This window comes from Myiozetetes cayanensis, unplaced genomic scaffold, assembly GCF_022539395.1.
Source record: "Myiozetetes cayanensis isolate MyiCay16 unplaced genomic scaffold, myiCay2020 scf5-8, whole genome shotgun sequence".
Taxonomy (NCBI): Eukaryota; Metazoa; Chordata; class Aves; order Passeriformes; family Tyrannidae; genus Myiozetetes; species Myiozetetes cayanensis.
The window spans coordinates 84,735,165-84,749,757 of NW_026087742.1; the positions used below are offsets into that span (position 1 = coordinate 84,735,165).

Below are 14,593 nucleotides of genomic sequence, written 5' to 3' on the forward strand. Positions count from 1 at the left end.
TCGTCTTGTATCTGATTGTATTCAGCACTTGTACCACCAGGATATAACAGATGTTGGGTCTGTTGGAAGCAATGTGAGTAGCAAAATATCTTCTCTTTTGGTGGAATGACATTTGAGGATGTTAGCACAAAAAAAAACAAATAAAAAACCCCACAAAACAAACAAACAAACAAACCCACAAAAAAACCCTCCACAAAAACCAAAAACCCAACAACAAAAACACCCCATAAAATACAACAAACAGCCAAAAAAATCAAACAGGTGGCACATGTCAGAGCTGTTTTCTGTGGCATGGCTAAAATGTTCTAAATTTCAAGACTGGCTGATAAATTAGGAATGCCAGGATATTTTTTTTTCTGAGAAGCTAGCCAAACTTAGCAGCTTGCCTACAAAATCAGCAGAATCCCAAGTGATTGGTGCAGGTCCGGCATTTCAGTTTAAAAAAAAGAGTCTGCCAGAAAGAAGAGTATAAATGACCCATGACATACACAAACATTTTGTCTATGCAACAGCAAGAGCTGTGTAGTTTGACTTGTGTGTCATGAAAGCCACAAAAGATCCAAGCACTTGGATTTATGCAATAGCTTTCTGGTTTTTCTTTTTCAAATTCAACAATTCAATAGAAGGAAGAAATGCTTTCAACGGCCATTCGTAAGTAATGCTGATTACTGGCCTCCTACGAGCTTGATGAAGTCCAGAAAATCCATCGCTGACTGATGCTTTCCCTGTGCAAAATCGGATTTTTGTATTTTGCTAATCCCCGGTTACAATCTGTGTCCTGCTCTTTGTGATCCACCCTGCAATCAGAATCCAGCCAGCCCAGATGTAACCCAGGACATTAATATAAAATCTTGACGTTGGAAACCGAGTATTTATTAGCATAAATCTTAAATACATGAGGGAGGTGTTTCCTGTGCAGAAACTTTGGGATATGTCTGTTTCCTTGGGCTGAGGAGTACAAGGAGCTTTCACAGGCAAAGCGGCAAACTGGAAGTGGCCTGGAGCTGACACACTGGAGCACTCCCTGCCTGGGCTGGATGGTTTTCTTGCTCTGAGGAGCAGGACGAGCTTCTAGGAGATGCTCCAGTACATCCTTTGGATCTTTCTCCTGGCAACAATGAAGGCGAGAGGGGAGCTGCCATTCATTGCAGAAAACAATGCGGCTATGATGGTGAACTGGTAAGGAAAAAAGTGTCTTTACTCTTTCATGGGAGATAGAGTGCTCATTCTTTTCCTGCAGAAGTGACCGCTCTGTCCACATGCTTCTCTTGACTTTAGGTGTCTTTGCTTTAGCAACAGCTTTGTGTCTCCTGCAATGTGCAATGGGGGGGGATGAAGGTCTATAGGATGGAGATGGCAGCTCTGTTTAGCAGCTGCCCGTGGCAAGCCTTCCCTCACTTTGTGCCCTGTTTTGGAGCATAAACAGCAAGCTCAGATGCTCCCTCTTTTTTTTTGCCAGTTGGAGCATAGAGATTTATGCATCTTTATGTTTCGGTCCAGCTAACTTTGTGTGCAAGTGTATGTGTACCTGTTTTCACAACTCCTGCATTTCCTACAGATAGTAACAGGTACTTAATTCAATCTATACTTTGTCCTCTACAACTCTGCCAATCATTTTTCACCAGGTATACAATATATCATCAGCAGACTCTGTTGGGCTTTTATCTGCAGGAATTGCTCCCAGCCGTGTTGTCACAGGCTGCCTCTTTCCCCAACCTTCCCTTCGTAGCAGGCTATTTCATTCCCCCTCTTCCCTGCCCCGATGGATGCTACTAATGCTCTCCAGTTGAATGCATTGTGTAACCTGGTTAAGCCCCCGTCCTGCTGAGCGCACGTGATCCCTGTCCCAGCCTCGACCCCCTCGGGAGTACCTCCCCCCGGCACCAATGCACACCCAGGGCTGCCCTTGCGTGGGAGCCTTAAGAAGCAGGGGGGGATGGCTCACGTGGAAGCCCGGCCTGCGATTAAAGCTTCTTTGCCTCCCTAATGCTGCCACATCTGGCGCCTCCGCTCGTAGCCTCGGACGGAATGGGAATCCTCGGGGTTTGCACCTCCTCTCCGGCCACGTGGTCCCCTGGACACGCTGCAGAGCCACACCAAGCCACAGCCCTTGACCCTCCACTCCCTATTCCTTTCCCCCCTCCTCCTTCCCCTCCCCCCGCAGTCTCATCAGGCAATCATTTTAAAGCGATGATTGAAACGGATCAAATGCGTGGGTGGTGTTTGCCTCCCAGGGTGGTTTCACCCACGGGAAAATAAGCCAGCAATAGCACTGGCAGCCTCAGCAAAGGCCATCGCCAAGAAGCTGCGAGCGGCTTCTCCAGCACTCCTGTAAATAGCAGGGGCTTGGATGCATCTTTAGCAACAGACTTGCAATGTACCTAAGAGACAGCACATGATTCTCTCAGTGTTTAAGTGTCTCTGCTAAGTGGCCATGAACCTGCACAGGATCGCCCTAGCGCTCCACATCCCACGCATACTTCCCTAGCACTCCACATCCCACGCATACTTCCCTAACCAGAGCCTGTGGATCTCCCCTCCCACTCTGGCTATCAGCAACCCTAGGATGGAAATATTCTCCATACCTGTACTGGTACTGATGTTTTCAGTTCCTACAGTTTGTCCCATCAGGTGGTACTGGTTAAGTCGTGAGCCATCTTCAGCCACCACCACAGACGTTGTGGTGCTGTTAGTCCACACATAGATCACTTCAGAATTGGGGTAAGCATCTGCCAAAAAGGAAAAAAGATGGTGATGAGTAAAAACCACTGTGTAATATTTTAGTGCATCCTTAAATGGTATCGGCAGGGAGCGAGAATAATGGAGGAGTGAGAGTGAATGGAGAAAACCAAATAATCATGGTCCCATATGCCCAGCTCAAAAAATATTAGGTTGAAGCCTTCTAATATAAGAGATGTGTGGGATGGTTTGTGAATGGCTGGAACAGTGGAGGTAAAAATATAATCCATCACAACCACTCAATTTGGGAAAGAGCAGCTCAGACCTATACTCTCCTAGCTGGTAGTTTCCAAACCCCAGCAAGCTGCAAAAAGGCATTTTGCTGAAGCTCCCTCTGAAAAGGACTGAGGCACCTTGAGTGCCTGGACAAGAGGGACCCTGTGTGACTTTTCATGTCTCCAGTATAAAATTCTAAATGCATTCTGAAGCATGCAAGTGCAGGCTCTGGTGTGTATGCGCTGACTTTGGAATACATACTTGTGGGTGAGGGGGTAGGTCTTGCATGATGACTGTAGATAAAGGAAGGTGGCATATGTCTGCCTGTGCCTGTGGTGCTGAAGAGCAGACACAGGATTCAGGGGTGAGAATGCATGAAGGAGAGCAGGAATGAGGTGGGAGGAAGGGGAGGTGTCTGTGCATACCAGAGCAAATGTGTGGTGGTGTGTAAACACCTGCACACCTGTAGAACTGAACTCATGTACTCTTGTACATGTTCTCTCATGTACTTTTATGAGTCCTAGGAAATTAAGGTGGTGGCAGTACTGCCAACTCATTCCTTCCTCTATAACGCTGCTGCAACTTTTCATGCACTAACATCTAGAGTGATTAGAGTATTATAAGGGAATATCAGTTTTCTTTTAGAAAGACAGTCAATGCTGCTTTTATTTTTTAAGCCTTCTCTGTTGATAGCCCCAAAAAATCCAGGAGCTGACTATACATTTAAATGTCTTTTATTTAAAATAAGTAGCTCTCAGCCTTTTTAGAACATCTCTATCATTGAAAGTCTGCAAGTCACACTCCTGTAAGCTAAAATCTCTGGAAAGCAGGCAAGGCTTACACTCCTAATACAAGGTGAAAAGCAGGTAGGCTTGGAAGTGGTCTGAAGTAAAATACTATTATCTCACCTTCTGCACTCTTTACCATGGAAGTTGGGAGTGTAGAATGTTTCTTTCTGGAAAAACTGGCATCCTAGCTCAGAATACAATACATGGTGGTTTTCCAGATAAGGACTTGAGAGTTAAGGACAAGAGGTTAGCTTGAAGGATCATGTGTACTGTCTCCATCAGACTGTGTGTTTTGTTTGCTAGAGCTAGTAGGCTGTCTTGGAAAGCTGCAGCTCCATGGAGGAATTATAAAAAATTCACAGAGAGTGGGTCAATGTGAGCTTCTGAGCCACTGCAAGGGCAAGAAACATGCTAATGTGATCCCTGGATCCATACAACAAGAAATGTCAACAAGTAGAAAACGGCAAGTGATCTTGGTTCAGGCTAAGAGCACGTGTATGTTGTACAGTGAACTTCACATCACTGGAACGCTGGACCAGGTAGCAGGGAAGAAAGCAGCATCTCTTTACACTGTTATTAATGTTACTGTGCCACACGTGGGAGGCAGAACACTAGGCTAGATACACCTTTGGTTTATGGCTATTCATCCACACTTCAGAAAATAGAAATAATGGGGACAGAGAGGGGGAGAGAATTCAAAAGAGGGTTACAAGTATCTCCAGGGACTGGAAAATAAGTCATGATTTGAAACTTAAGCAGCTCAACTTATTCAGCTCACTGACAAAAAGCTGAGATGTGGCTCAAGGTCTGAGTATAGATAGTTGCATACAGAAATCTAAAACCAGGATGAAACTCTTGTACTATAACAAAAGGTGTCTGAATGATTGTTCCAGGCAGATTCAGATGAAGAATGGGACACCATTTCCTAACTAGGTGGGGGGTGGGTAATAACTCAGTGTTTAACCTGAGGAAAAAAAATATGGACTACTGTCACTAGGATGATAATGGTGGGTTGAAATCATTTTTGTCACATATCTGACAGTTGCTGCTGTATTCAGGGCTGGAGCTGATGTAAGGTTTGGAAGTTCAGGATCTACAAATCCTTCATCCCTTGTTAGCCATGCAGGACTGCCCACAGGCCTTCCTTACGCTTGTATTTGTAGCTCTGCAGTAAAATTACTGTAATTACATGTCATGATCTGCTACAAAAGGCTAGGAAGGAATGTCTTCCCTATTTCAAAATATTTGCATAACAAAAAGTGGTGAAATTTCAGCTTCCTTTTAGAGCCGAGATGCTTCATCTCAGAGATGATTACAAGCTCACAACATGGTGTAAATAATTTCAAAGCCAGATCTGGAGAAGACAAGTCGAAGGAGTTGGGTCCATTTAAAAATATGATGCAGGAAGCCCTCATTTTTTAAATGCTTATCTGGCATATGTTGTTCATGTGCTGATATCCCCAGTGAATGTGGGATTTTGTTAGGGAGATTTGAGACTGTCAGAGAATTTGATTTGTACCTATGTTACTTTCTATGCAAACCCCCAGCACTGAATTTTTTTTCTGGGGTGACCCAGAAGTATCCCACCTCAGCAGTTCCCTGTTTCTGCAATGATCACAGCCACTGGGATAACTGAGTTAGTCCTGTTTTCTGATGATGACACACATTAATTCATCCTGACTAGACGCTTCCCAATGAGAGCAGTGCAACCAAATTCCACCGAAATTGAGACTACATGAGAATATAGGCCTCTAAGGCTTAACAGGTATTCAGATGCTTTGGTTCTCTGCCTAGCCTGGGAGGGTCCTAAAATAAATCAGTGCCTCTGCTTTAAATTGCAGGTTTTATTGGATACTGAAATACATGCACCAGTACAGGGTTGGAGGCTCCTACTCCGGAAAAGTCCAGCAACTTCTCTTGTAAAAAAAAATCTGCAATTCAAACAGAGGCCAGAAGGTGCCAAAACTCATCCAGATCTCACAGATAGGCTCAAGCAATACTTCATGAACCTGTTGTCTTTCAAAACTATGCCAGGGAAGGGAGGTTACACATCGCAGGCCAGCTAGTGAGAAGAGAGAGCACTCAGGCAAGTGCTCTTGCTCAGGCAAGATGAGGCCAGTCACTGCCTGGGAGGAAGGCTCTAGCCTGTCGGTCCTTTCTCACATGAAAATACCTATTGCAAGTCAGAGAGCTGCACCATGCTTGGCCAGGAGTAGAGTATCTATGGGAGAAGGGAGAATAGCCCAGCTAGAAAAGATTCTTATGCAAGGGCACATAGAGGGCTTTAAGACACAAGAGGATAACAGATGTGCTCCTGCAGAGCCCAACCCAAATCAATGTAACCCACAGTGATTTTACCTCCTCAGGAGAAGTCTGTCACATTAGGAATAGCATGAATTTACCCTAATCTAGAGATATTCTATTGTGATGGATCACATATGATCCTCATCCATCTTCCATGCAAATGTTTTAAGAAGCTCTAACATAAGATTTTTGACTTAGTGCCTCCTTTTCTTACTATAGGTCAAGTTCTGACAGGAAAAAGCCAACCCATGCACCTTGGTGTGGCGGCTGAACCACAAACTATCTCTTTTCTGGTCATCTAGATAAAGGAGATAACCTACAATTTTAGCAGGTAGTTGTCTTCCTACTGCAAACCTTCTGCCATGTCTTCCCAGAAGCCTCAAACTCCAATTATCCCAAACTCGACAACCACAAGCTCCAGCTCTGCTGCTGATTACCCCTGCAGTATAATTAGGCCCAGTCATATTGAAAGCTGAAAGTGTGGATGTAGTCTAGAATAATGTTAATTTCCTATTGGGAAGGAATGAAGAGATGCTAATGGAGAGATGGTATTATTCACTGTCATACCAAACTGTGTAAAAACGCCCTTCCACTTAAACAAAGCTTCCAGTAGGTAGGTTGCCTACTAGCCATGCTTGCTGAAGGACTAAAGAACTTCAGCTCATGCTGTCTAGAATTATAGGAAAGGTTTACTCATGATAAGGAAATATGGCCCTCATCTCCTCTACCTGACACACAGGGTGGGGACATCTCCCAGAGGGTGATAGGAAAATGTAGTAGTGGCTCTGGGACAGCAAGCTGAGACAATAATGCTGGTAGTGTTGTAAAAGCGAGCTCAAATTCAAAGCCACTGAACATTCAAGTGAGACTGCTTGGTGTTTATTCTATTTTAAGCAAGTGGGCATCTTCTGGAGTTATGAATCTGAATAAGTAATTTGGTGTTCTTTGCAATCATTTTGCTGTCTTGGCAAAGAAAGGATGGAGCCTTGTTAAACTATCCTTTCTCTTCTAAGTTCACTCTTTCAAAAAGGAAAAAGAAAGGGTAGCAGTTGAGATGAACAGCTAAAATTACAGAGAAGTATAATGTTATTAAATATGAGAAAATGACAACAGACATTTATTTCTAGTGGACAGTTGATAAATTGCTACAGGCTTATCACCTACCAGGATGATGAAAGAAGTAATTTCTTCTCATATCTATTTACTGATGAGCAGATTTATTTTTCTGCCTTCTAGCATCCAACACACACTGCACAATGTAAAAATGGTAAAGAGGTCCCTTGCTCTTCTCCCACACTCCTCCTGCTCCTTTATGTCTGGCAAGGAAAGCATGACATGGTCTTTCTTATGCCAGTGAACAGTGGGTAGAGGAGTGACCACAGCCAAAGAGAAGAAAAAGTCTAGCAAAGCAGAGCAGTTATTTGGTAAGACCTGAAGAATCCCTGCCATTTGCCTTGGCATTGAGGAGTGACCTCTTTTCCCTGTTTTCATTTGCAAATGAAACAGTGTGAGCAGTGTAGCATCTTCCCTTCCATTCAAAAAGCAACCCACAAGCAGGGAGCCTATTCCTGCCACTGCCTCCACCACAGGGCAGTGATGGCACCTGACAAACACCCTTCTTCTCGCCTTTTGTTCTTCCATATTTGGAATGAATTCCAGGAGAAAAAAAAAAAAAAGGTGGGGGGAAAGGAGGGTGGGAAGAGTGTTTCTTGGCACCTTATGTCAAATAAACCTGAATGTGGATGGATGAACCCAAACTTTGAGTCTGTGGGACCCAGATGTATTTCTAGGACTGATTGTTTTTTAAGCTATAACACAGGAAAAGAAAAAATCATCACTGATATCTGCCAATAGGTTTTCATATCTGCATGACAGGGCATAAAATAATCTAGGAACAAAGAATCCCTCTCCAAAGCACCCCCTAAACCCACAGAAGCCATAAAGCAGTGTCTGCATAATTAATTGGGATCTGTGTGTTTGGGTGCCCACCTGGCATGCTTGAACTTTATTCCACAATTAAAAAGACCACAAGCCATGGCTGAAACTTTTCTTTCGGAATTATGCTACTTGGAGGCTGAATTAACTTAGAGACATACTGTAGAAAGATGACTTTTGGCTTGTTTTCTATTTTATTCATTACAGTTGTGCAGCTACATTCCAAGCCTTTATCATCATGACATTTAGTACATGCCACAAGGATCATCGGACTGCCTAATCTTGGAAGTATTGCTAATCCCTGTCAAAGCCTGTTGATTGGGAAAGATGTGCATAAATTGTCAGCTTTTTTAGAAACTCTGATTGCAATCTGAATACACATACAAATATCTATCTTATCCAACCATTAATGTATTTGACTGACTTAGAGGCTGTTATATAACTCAACAGTGATCCAGATTTACAGCCTTTCAAAGACTCCTGCAGGCAGTAAAACAGCACTGCTACTAAGCCATCGTGTACCAGCTTGAATGCTAAGAGTCAGGCTGGGTTTCTTGTGGTTTTTGCACAAATACTTTGTAGCCCATTACAAAGCATCTGTCAACAGGCCAGATTTGAGCTCTGTAATTGGAATTTCCCATTAAATTGAGTTTATAAGAATGAATCAATGTACAAATGAGATCACTCTATTGGGACAACAAGTGGAAAACAGATCTAGTAAAAATGTAATTTTAAATACGAAAATAATAAGACGTGGTACTAAATATGCATGGTCTAGATGTAGGTGGAAATAGCTTTTTTAACAGTAAGTTTTAATGTAAAATAGCAATTTAAACACTAAGATAAATGTATTCACATATTAAATAATTAAGAACCTAAAATAAAGACTGTATGATGAATTCTGTTGCTCTTAAGAGAATTTTAGTGTTGTGGAAATTACTTTAGGGACCTGAAATAATCAGAATTAAGAATGATCATTTAAACTGGCATGAGTTTACAGCATATGGAACAAACAGCATGCATTATTTTAAATACATGCCACAGACAAGAAGTGTAATGTGTGTACAAATACATGGGACTACAAATCCACATAACACAGAGTCACAGAACGGTTTGGGCCAGCAGGTACCTCTGGAAATCATCCAGTCCCACAGTGTGCTCAAGCAGGGACACCAAAGGCAGGTTTTCCAGAACCGTGTCCAGTCAGGTTTTGAATATCTCAAATCTTTCTAGCCAGTGTGTTCCAGTGTTTGGTCACTCTCACAGTAAAAGTATATTTTCTTCTGTTCAGATGAAATTTAATCTTTTTTAACTTATGCCCACTGCCCCTTATTCTGCCAGTGGGCACCACTGAGCAGAGTCCAGCTCTTCTTCATCCCTACCCTCCCAAGCCCCACCCCCTGTATTTATACAGATGGATTAGGACCCTCTGAGCCTTCCCTTCTCCAGGATGAACAGTCACAGCTATCTTGGTCTCTCCTCATAATAGAGATGCTCTGGTCCTTCAGTGATTTTTGTGGCCCTGTACTGGACTCTCTCCACAAAGTCTGTATTTTATTTGCAATGGGAAGCTCAGAATGGGCACAGTGTTCCAGATGTGAGTAGAAATTAAATGCTCAGAATGAAACTTTTTTTGAAGGACACAATATCATCCAGGATATTTTGAAGGACACAAGATCCAACAGCAGGGGACATCCAAGGAGGAAATTATTCATCATTATTTCATACAATTCTTGTATGAAAACTGATGACAAAAGACTATAGGACACCACTGGCTGTGAAATGGGCAGTTGGAAGTTCAGTCATACTAAAATTATAATTTCTGTCCTTCCTGAATTTAAAATAAAAATAAAATTTGGTAACGAAAGTAGTATTTTATATGTTTTTCTGACACATGGTTTTATTTGATCTTACTGTCACATTCTGCAGGGAATAGAATAGGATGTTCTGAAAAATGTGCCAGACAGGTCTCAGGAGACTTCACTACTAAGCAACACTAATGTACTCTACTGATCATTGCTAAAAAAATAAAGCCCTAAGTTAGATCAAAATGATTCTGTTTCAGACTGTAATTTATAAGTCACCTCAGGAAAAAGTGGGAATAGAAATATGATAGAACTGTCTGTGGCTTGAAAATTAAATGGAAGCACAGACTGTACCCACAAGGTGGTGAAACATACAGAACTGAAGATGTCTGTGAAATTCATTCTGAGACACATAATTTTGCAAAAACCATTTTCTTTAGCTTTTCAAAGCAAGAAACAGGTGGAAAAGGTCCTGTGTAATTTCAGACATTCTAGTTCATGGGAGAAAAGTCTAAATATGACCCGACTTTAAGGTCAAAAATATAGAGCCAAGGGAAAAAAAACTCAAATCCTTATAATTTTTGACTGAAAGCAACCTTGTGACTTTGGAGGTGTGATTCATGATTAGTATAGGCAAGTCTGCTGACTGCTTTAATACAATAAATTGACTATTTGCAAGTTGGTACACTAAATAACAGTCATACTGATGATTCATGTAACACAAATACTAATGAACAGTTGTCCTGATAATTCAGTCAGACATAGCACCTTCACAGAATGCTATTCCACCATTTAAGAAGAGAACTGAACTCAGAGCTGTGCAGAGCAATACAGAATGTTTCCCAAGGATGATTGTGAAGACAGTGCAGCAATATGAGGGGTGCCTCTTAAAGAGGTGCCCATATTTGCCACCATGCAGGCAGTATCACCAGTGAGAGCATCCTGCTTGCCCCTAGGGCCATGGGGGAGCAATCAGAGGGGTGCCTCCATTTCTCAAGCACTGGGATCACAACTGGGAGCAACTGCTTGCTGTGCAATCTGACATATAGGCATTAAAAACCAGGCATGGAACACCAAATTGAGATGTGTGTCCTAGGATAGTAGGGCTCCACTCAGAAAAGGAAAAAGAAAATAAAAAGAAGAGCAAAGAAAATGTTTTTCAATAGGGCAGCCTGGAGCATGACAAACAGCAAACAGACCTGTAGGTGTAGACAACTAAATTCTGTCACCTGCCATTGTGGGATGCCTGTCATGAGCTGACTGAAAGGGATGACTAAACTGGGGGGAGCTGTAACACATCCAGTGGTCCAAGGTGCCAGCAGCACCGGGTCATCTTCTCAAAATCCCTGCTGTCATCTGAGAGGCTGACATTAGGGAGCAGGTTATAACTTCCTTCTTTTGTCTCTTTCAGTTTCTTCTTCTCACTGTAGTCAGTATTTACAACACAATTTCTTGCTTTATTTTCAAGTTTAGTAGTAGCTGTCTTAATCTAGAACTAACCTGAGAATTGCTTTTATATCACCATTTAATGGTGACTACACAACTGCTTTTCATACGGAATGTGTCAAAATACCCACTGTGAGAGGACTAGAGCAACAGAACAGTAGGATATGCTGGGATGATATTTAAAATTCTAAATATCCTGGGATGTTTCTGACCTCATGTTGGTCTTTCTAGGCCAGGAATATGGTAATTCCAAGTCTGTCGGCCAGTTTGAATGCTGTACTAGCATTTAATGAACTTTAAATTTAGAATCACAATATTAGGCAGTTATATAATGCTTCATTAGGAAAAACAGCATGGTCATGAGAAAGATGTTACGAAATTTAATTCACTTTTTGCAAAGCAAACAAAAGTATCCTCCAAAGTATGGCTGACACCATTACTCACTTTGCATAGTACCTTTACTCTCTAAACAATCTTGATTGCAGTGGTCCACTCAGTTTGCAAGCTGACACCTAATATCAGCAAAGCTAATGTGACCAGCTCTTCAGGAATGTTAACTGGAGCTTCTTTTGTGAAATGTGGAGTAAATTTTAGAAAATGCTATATTTGATGTTGTTGTGGAAGGTACCTTCACGAACATGGTATTTTTGGCCACATCTAACATCATAGAATGAAACTGACCTCAACACAATCTACAGACACTTCCCACCCACTTGAGTGGCATCAGGAACTCAAATATCATAGTTTGTTTATCTGCTGAGCTTACCATTCAAAGCACCCTCACTTATAAATCAGTATGGCCTCAAAACAGCTGAGAATGATTGGAACTATTTGCAGAGCTGAATATATACCTTTGTTTCTGAATCCAGTCCCTTAATGAAGACATTTACAAATCTCAGAAGTACTGCTACATTAATAACACTGTGAGAATGTGTAATCAATAGGTATGTAGAGATAGCAGGCTGAAATATTATTATTCAAACACTTTAATACTGCTTCGAGATTGCAATCACAAAAACTTATTCCCTACGCCAAAGGTGCAGTCATCTAAAACTCAGAAGATGGATTATAGACTCCTGCCATGGGACACAGTGCAGGCCTGTATTTCAGAGAAGGGGATAAAATCTCCCAATGCCATCAGCTCAAACTGCCCAGCCTCAGTGAGGGATACAAGGAGCCTCTCTGTGATTAGCTGTTGCTGACCAGAGGCACTGCCATTTCACCTGCTTTCTGCTACAGTACTCAGGCACACATCCCCTCCTTGGGAAATGTCCCCTCCCAGCCATGGAGACCCAGATCCAAAGGTGCTCATGATCTCATCTTTTCTGTGCACAAATAAAACACCTCCTTATTTACAGCCTTCAGCTGTAAATCTCCTCCTAAAATAGGAGGAGATTAACCTGAGCCTAAAAATATCTACCTCTCTCCCCTAAGAGGGTGAGAGCAATCAGCTCAGCTGATATATTTACTTTACAGAAATATAAATTTAGGAGGGAGGAATCCCAGCTTTGCTGACAGATTTATCTCTGTGATGTTTTCAGCAAAATGGTTAGCTGCTAGCAGAGACTGGCAGTGAGGACTCTTTCAGTGGAGAAGGGGGAGAAAAAGAGAAGGTTTATCAGGCTTTCCCTCTTCCCGCTCCTCCTTCCTTCTTGTTTCTTCATGGGGAACAACACAAAACAACTATTTCCTCTGAAGAAACTTGTTGGGCTGGGACTGCAGCAGTGCTAGATGACAACATGGACTAACTTAGCTCTCTGTGTAGAAGAGAAGGCTAATGTGCAATTTAGGGGAAGGACTTACTGGCCCACCAGAGACCGAGGTGTCATAAAGGAGCTGCCAGACTAGAAACTGAAATCCAAGTTTGCGCAGTGTCTTGGAGCTTTTTTCCTCCCCACAAAACCCTAGGCAAGTAATTTTGTCATTAATGTACTGCAGTAGCACTAGGAGGCTCTAATTGAACCTAGGGACCCATAACAGCAGAGGCAATAAAGGCAAGTAATGAACCGTTCTATCTTAGCTCAGAAGAGACTGTAATTGTTCTTTGCCTCCTTTATCCCCACCTACAAAATGCAGGCAGCAGAGACCTACCAACCTCATACTGGCAGCATGAGAATGATTCCAGAAACATTTATGAAATGCTTAAAAGCCACGGAAACAGCCACCTTAGAAAATATGAGACATTAAAAACCTGGCTTGTACAGCAGTGGAGCAGTATTTACCCACTTGTCATATTTACAAATAATATCCCATTTGCCAGTGGTATAAACCCATGTCACACTGGTTTGCCATGTGTTTGCCATGGCTGGCAACCATAAGCCCTGGCACTGCCTTTTGTGGCACTGAGAGCCCAACAATGTCTTTGCAGGTTTGTGCTCAAGGGCCATTTGAAAGCTTAAGCACACTAAGCACAGAGTCTCTGCATGTTGTTTTCTACTGCTGACAACTCAAACTGAATCACTCTTGTCCTGTAATCAGGCTGAAACCTCCAGCGTGGGAAATGCATGCTGATGTTTGTACCATCAGCAAAGCACCCTGGATCTCCACACTGCTCCACCACAATCCTGTCTAGACCTCTTTCACGCGAGACAAAAACCCCACCGCTGAAAACCCCACGTCAACTCTTCCCCCTGCCTGAGCCGCTGTTTCCTTGTGCTCAAAACCACCACCAATGGAGCTTTTCTCCCCCAAAAAGCCTGACGCACGTGGGCCACCTCATGAGGAGGAGCCTGCTCCCAGGGCGGGCAGCGCGTAGGCTTTCAGTGGCGGCTGCTTAAGGGGTTCTCTGCAGCTGCTACAAAAGCTGCTGCCACCACCCCATGAAGCTCCTTACTGATACAAAAAACTGGTTCAATAGGGACAATCATGCCTGTGTTGGGGGCTGGTAGGGAGCCAAGCCCTCGGCTGCTGCACGTCGACAGAGTTTGCAGCCTGGGGTTAGTGCTGGCTGCAAGACAGGTGGGGAAGACAACAGCTTTTTCGGATCATATGGCAAATGCCCTGTGCAAGCAATTGTTCTTTCTGACTCCCTTTTTCACTGTGTTATGAACCTAAGTGGAAAAAACTCACTGGCTTCTAAGCAATAGGTTAGCAGAGTAGGGGGTGACTGACCCAGAGCGAGGCATATTGAGCAGGAAAGCCATCATGTAGCCAGGGGAGTGGGCTACAGTGAATGCTGCTGTTTTAATACATTTTTTTTAAATTATCTCAGTGGAAAACAGTAACCATGTATACGTGACAGTATTTGGAAAGTTAAATATCTACAGTAACTGTAAATGCTTGAAGAGCATATGTGTGTCACTATGCCCTGTAATGGGCAATGCAAAACGGACTAAGTGAACATTTTAGACAGCTTTTAAA

At 42.7% G+C, this 14,593-nt stretch overlaps 1 protein-coding gene across 6 annotated transcripts in view; it reads right to left on the reverse strand.

Moving 5' to 3' along the window:
• GABRA5 (gamma-aminobutyric acid type A receptor subunit alpha5) overlaps positions 1–14,593 on the reverse strand; it is a 54,467-nt gene that overhangs the window by 7,310 nt on the left and 32,564 nt on the right. For all 6 annotated transcript variants that reach the window (XM_050334193.1, XM_050334195.1, XM_050334191.1 and 3 more), the window contains one exon: positions 2,586–2,729. In XM_050334193.1, the coding sequence (XP_050190150.1) occupies positions 2,586–2,729 (144 nt within the window). The remainder of the gene's footprint in view (positions 1–2,585; positions 2,730–14,593) is intronic.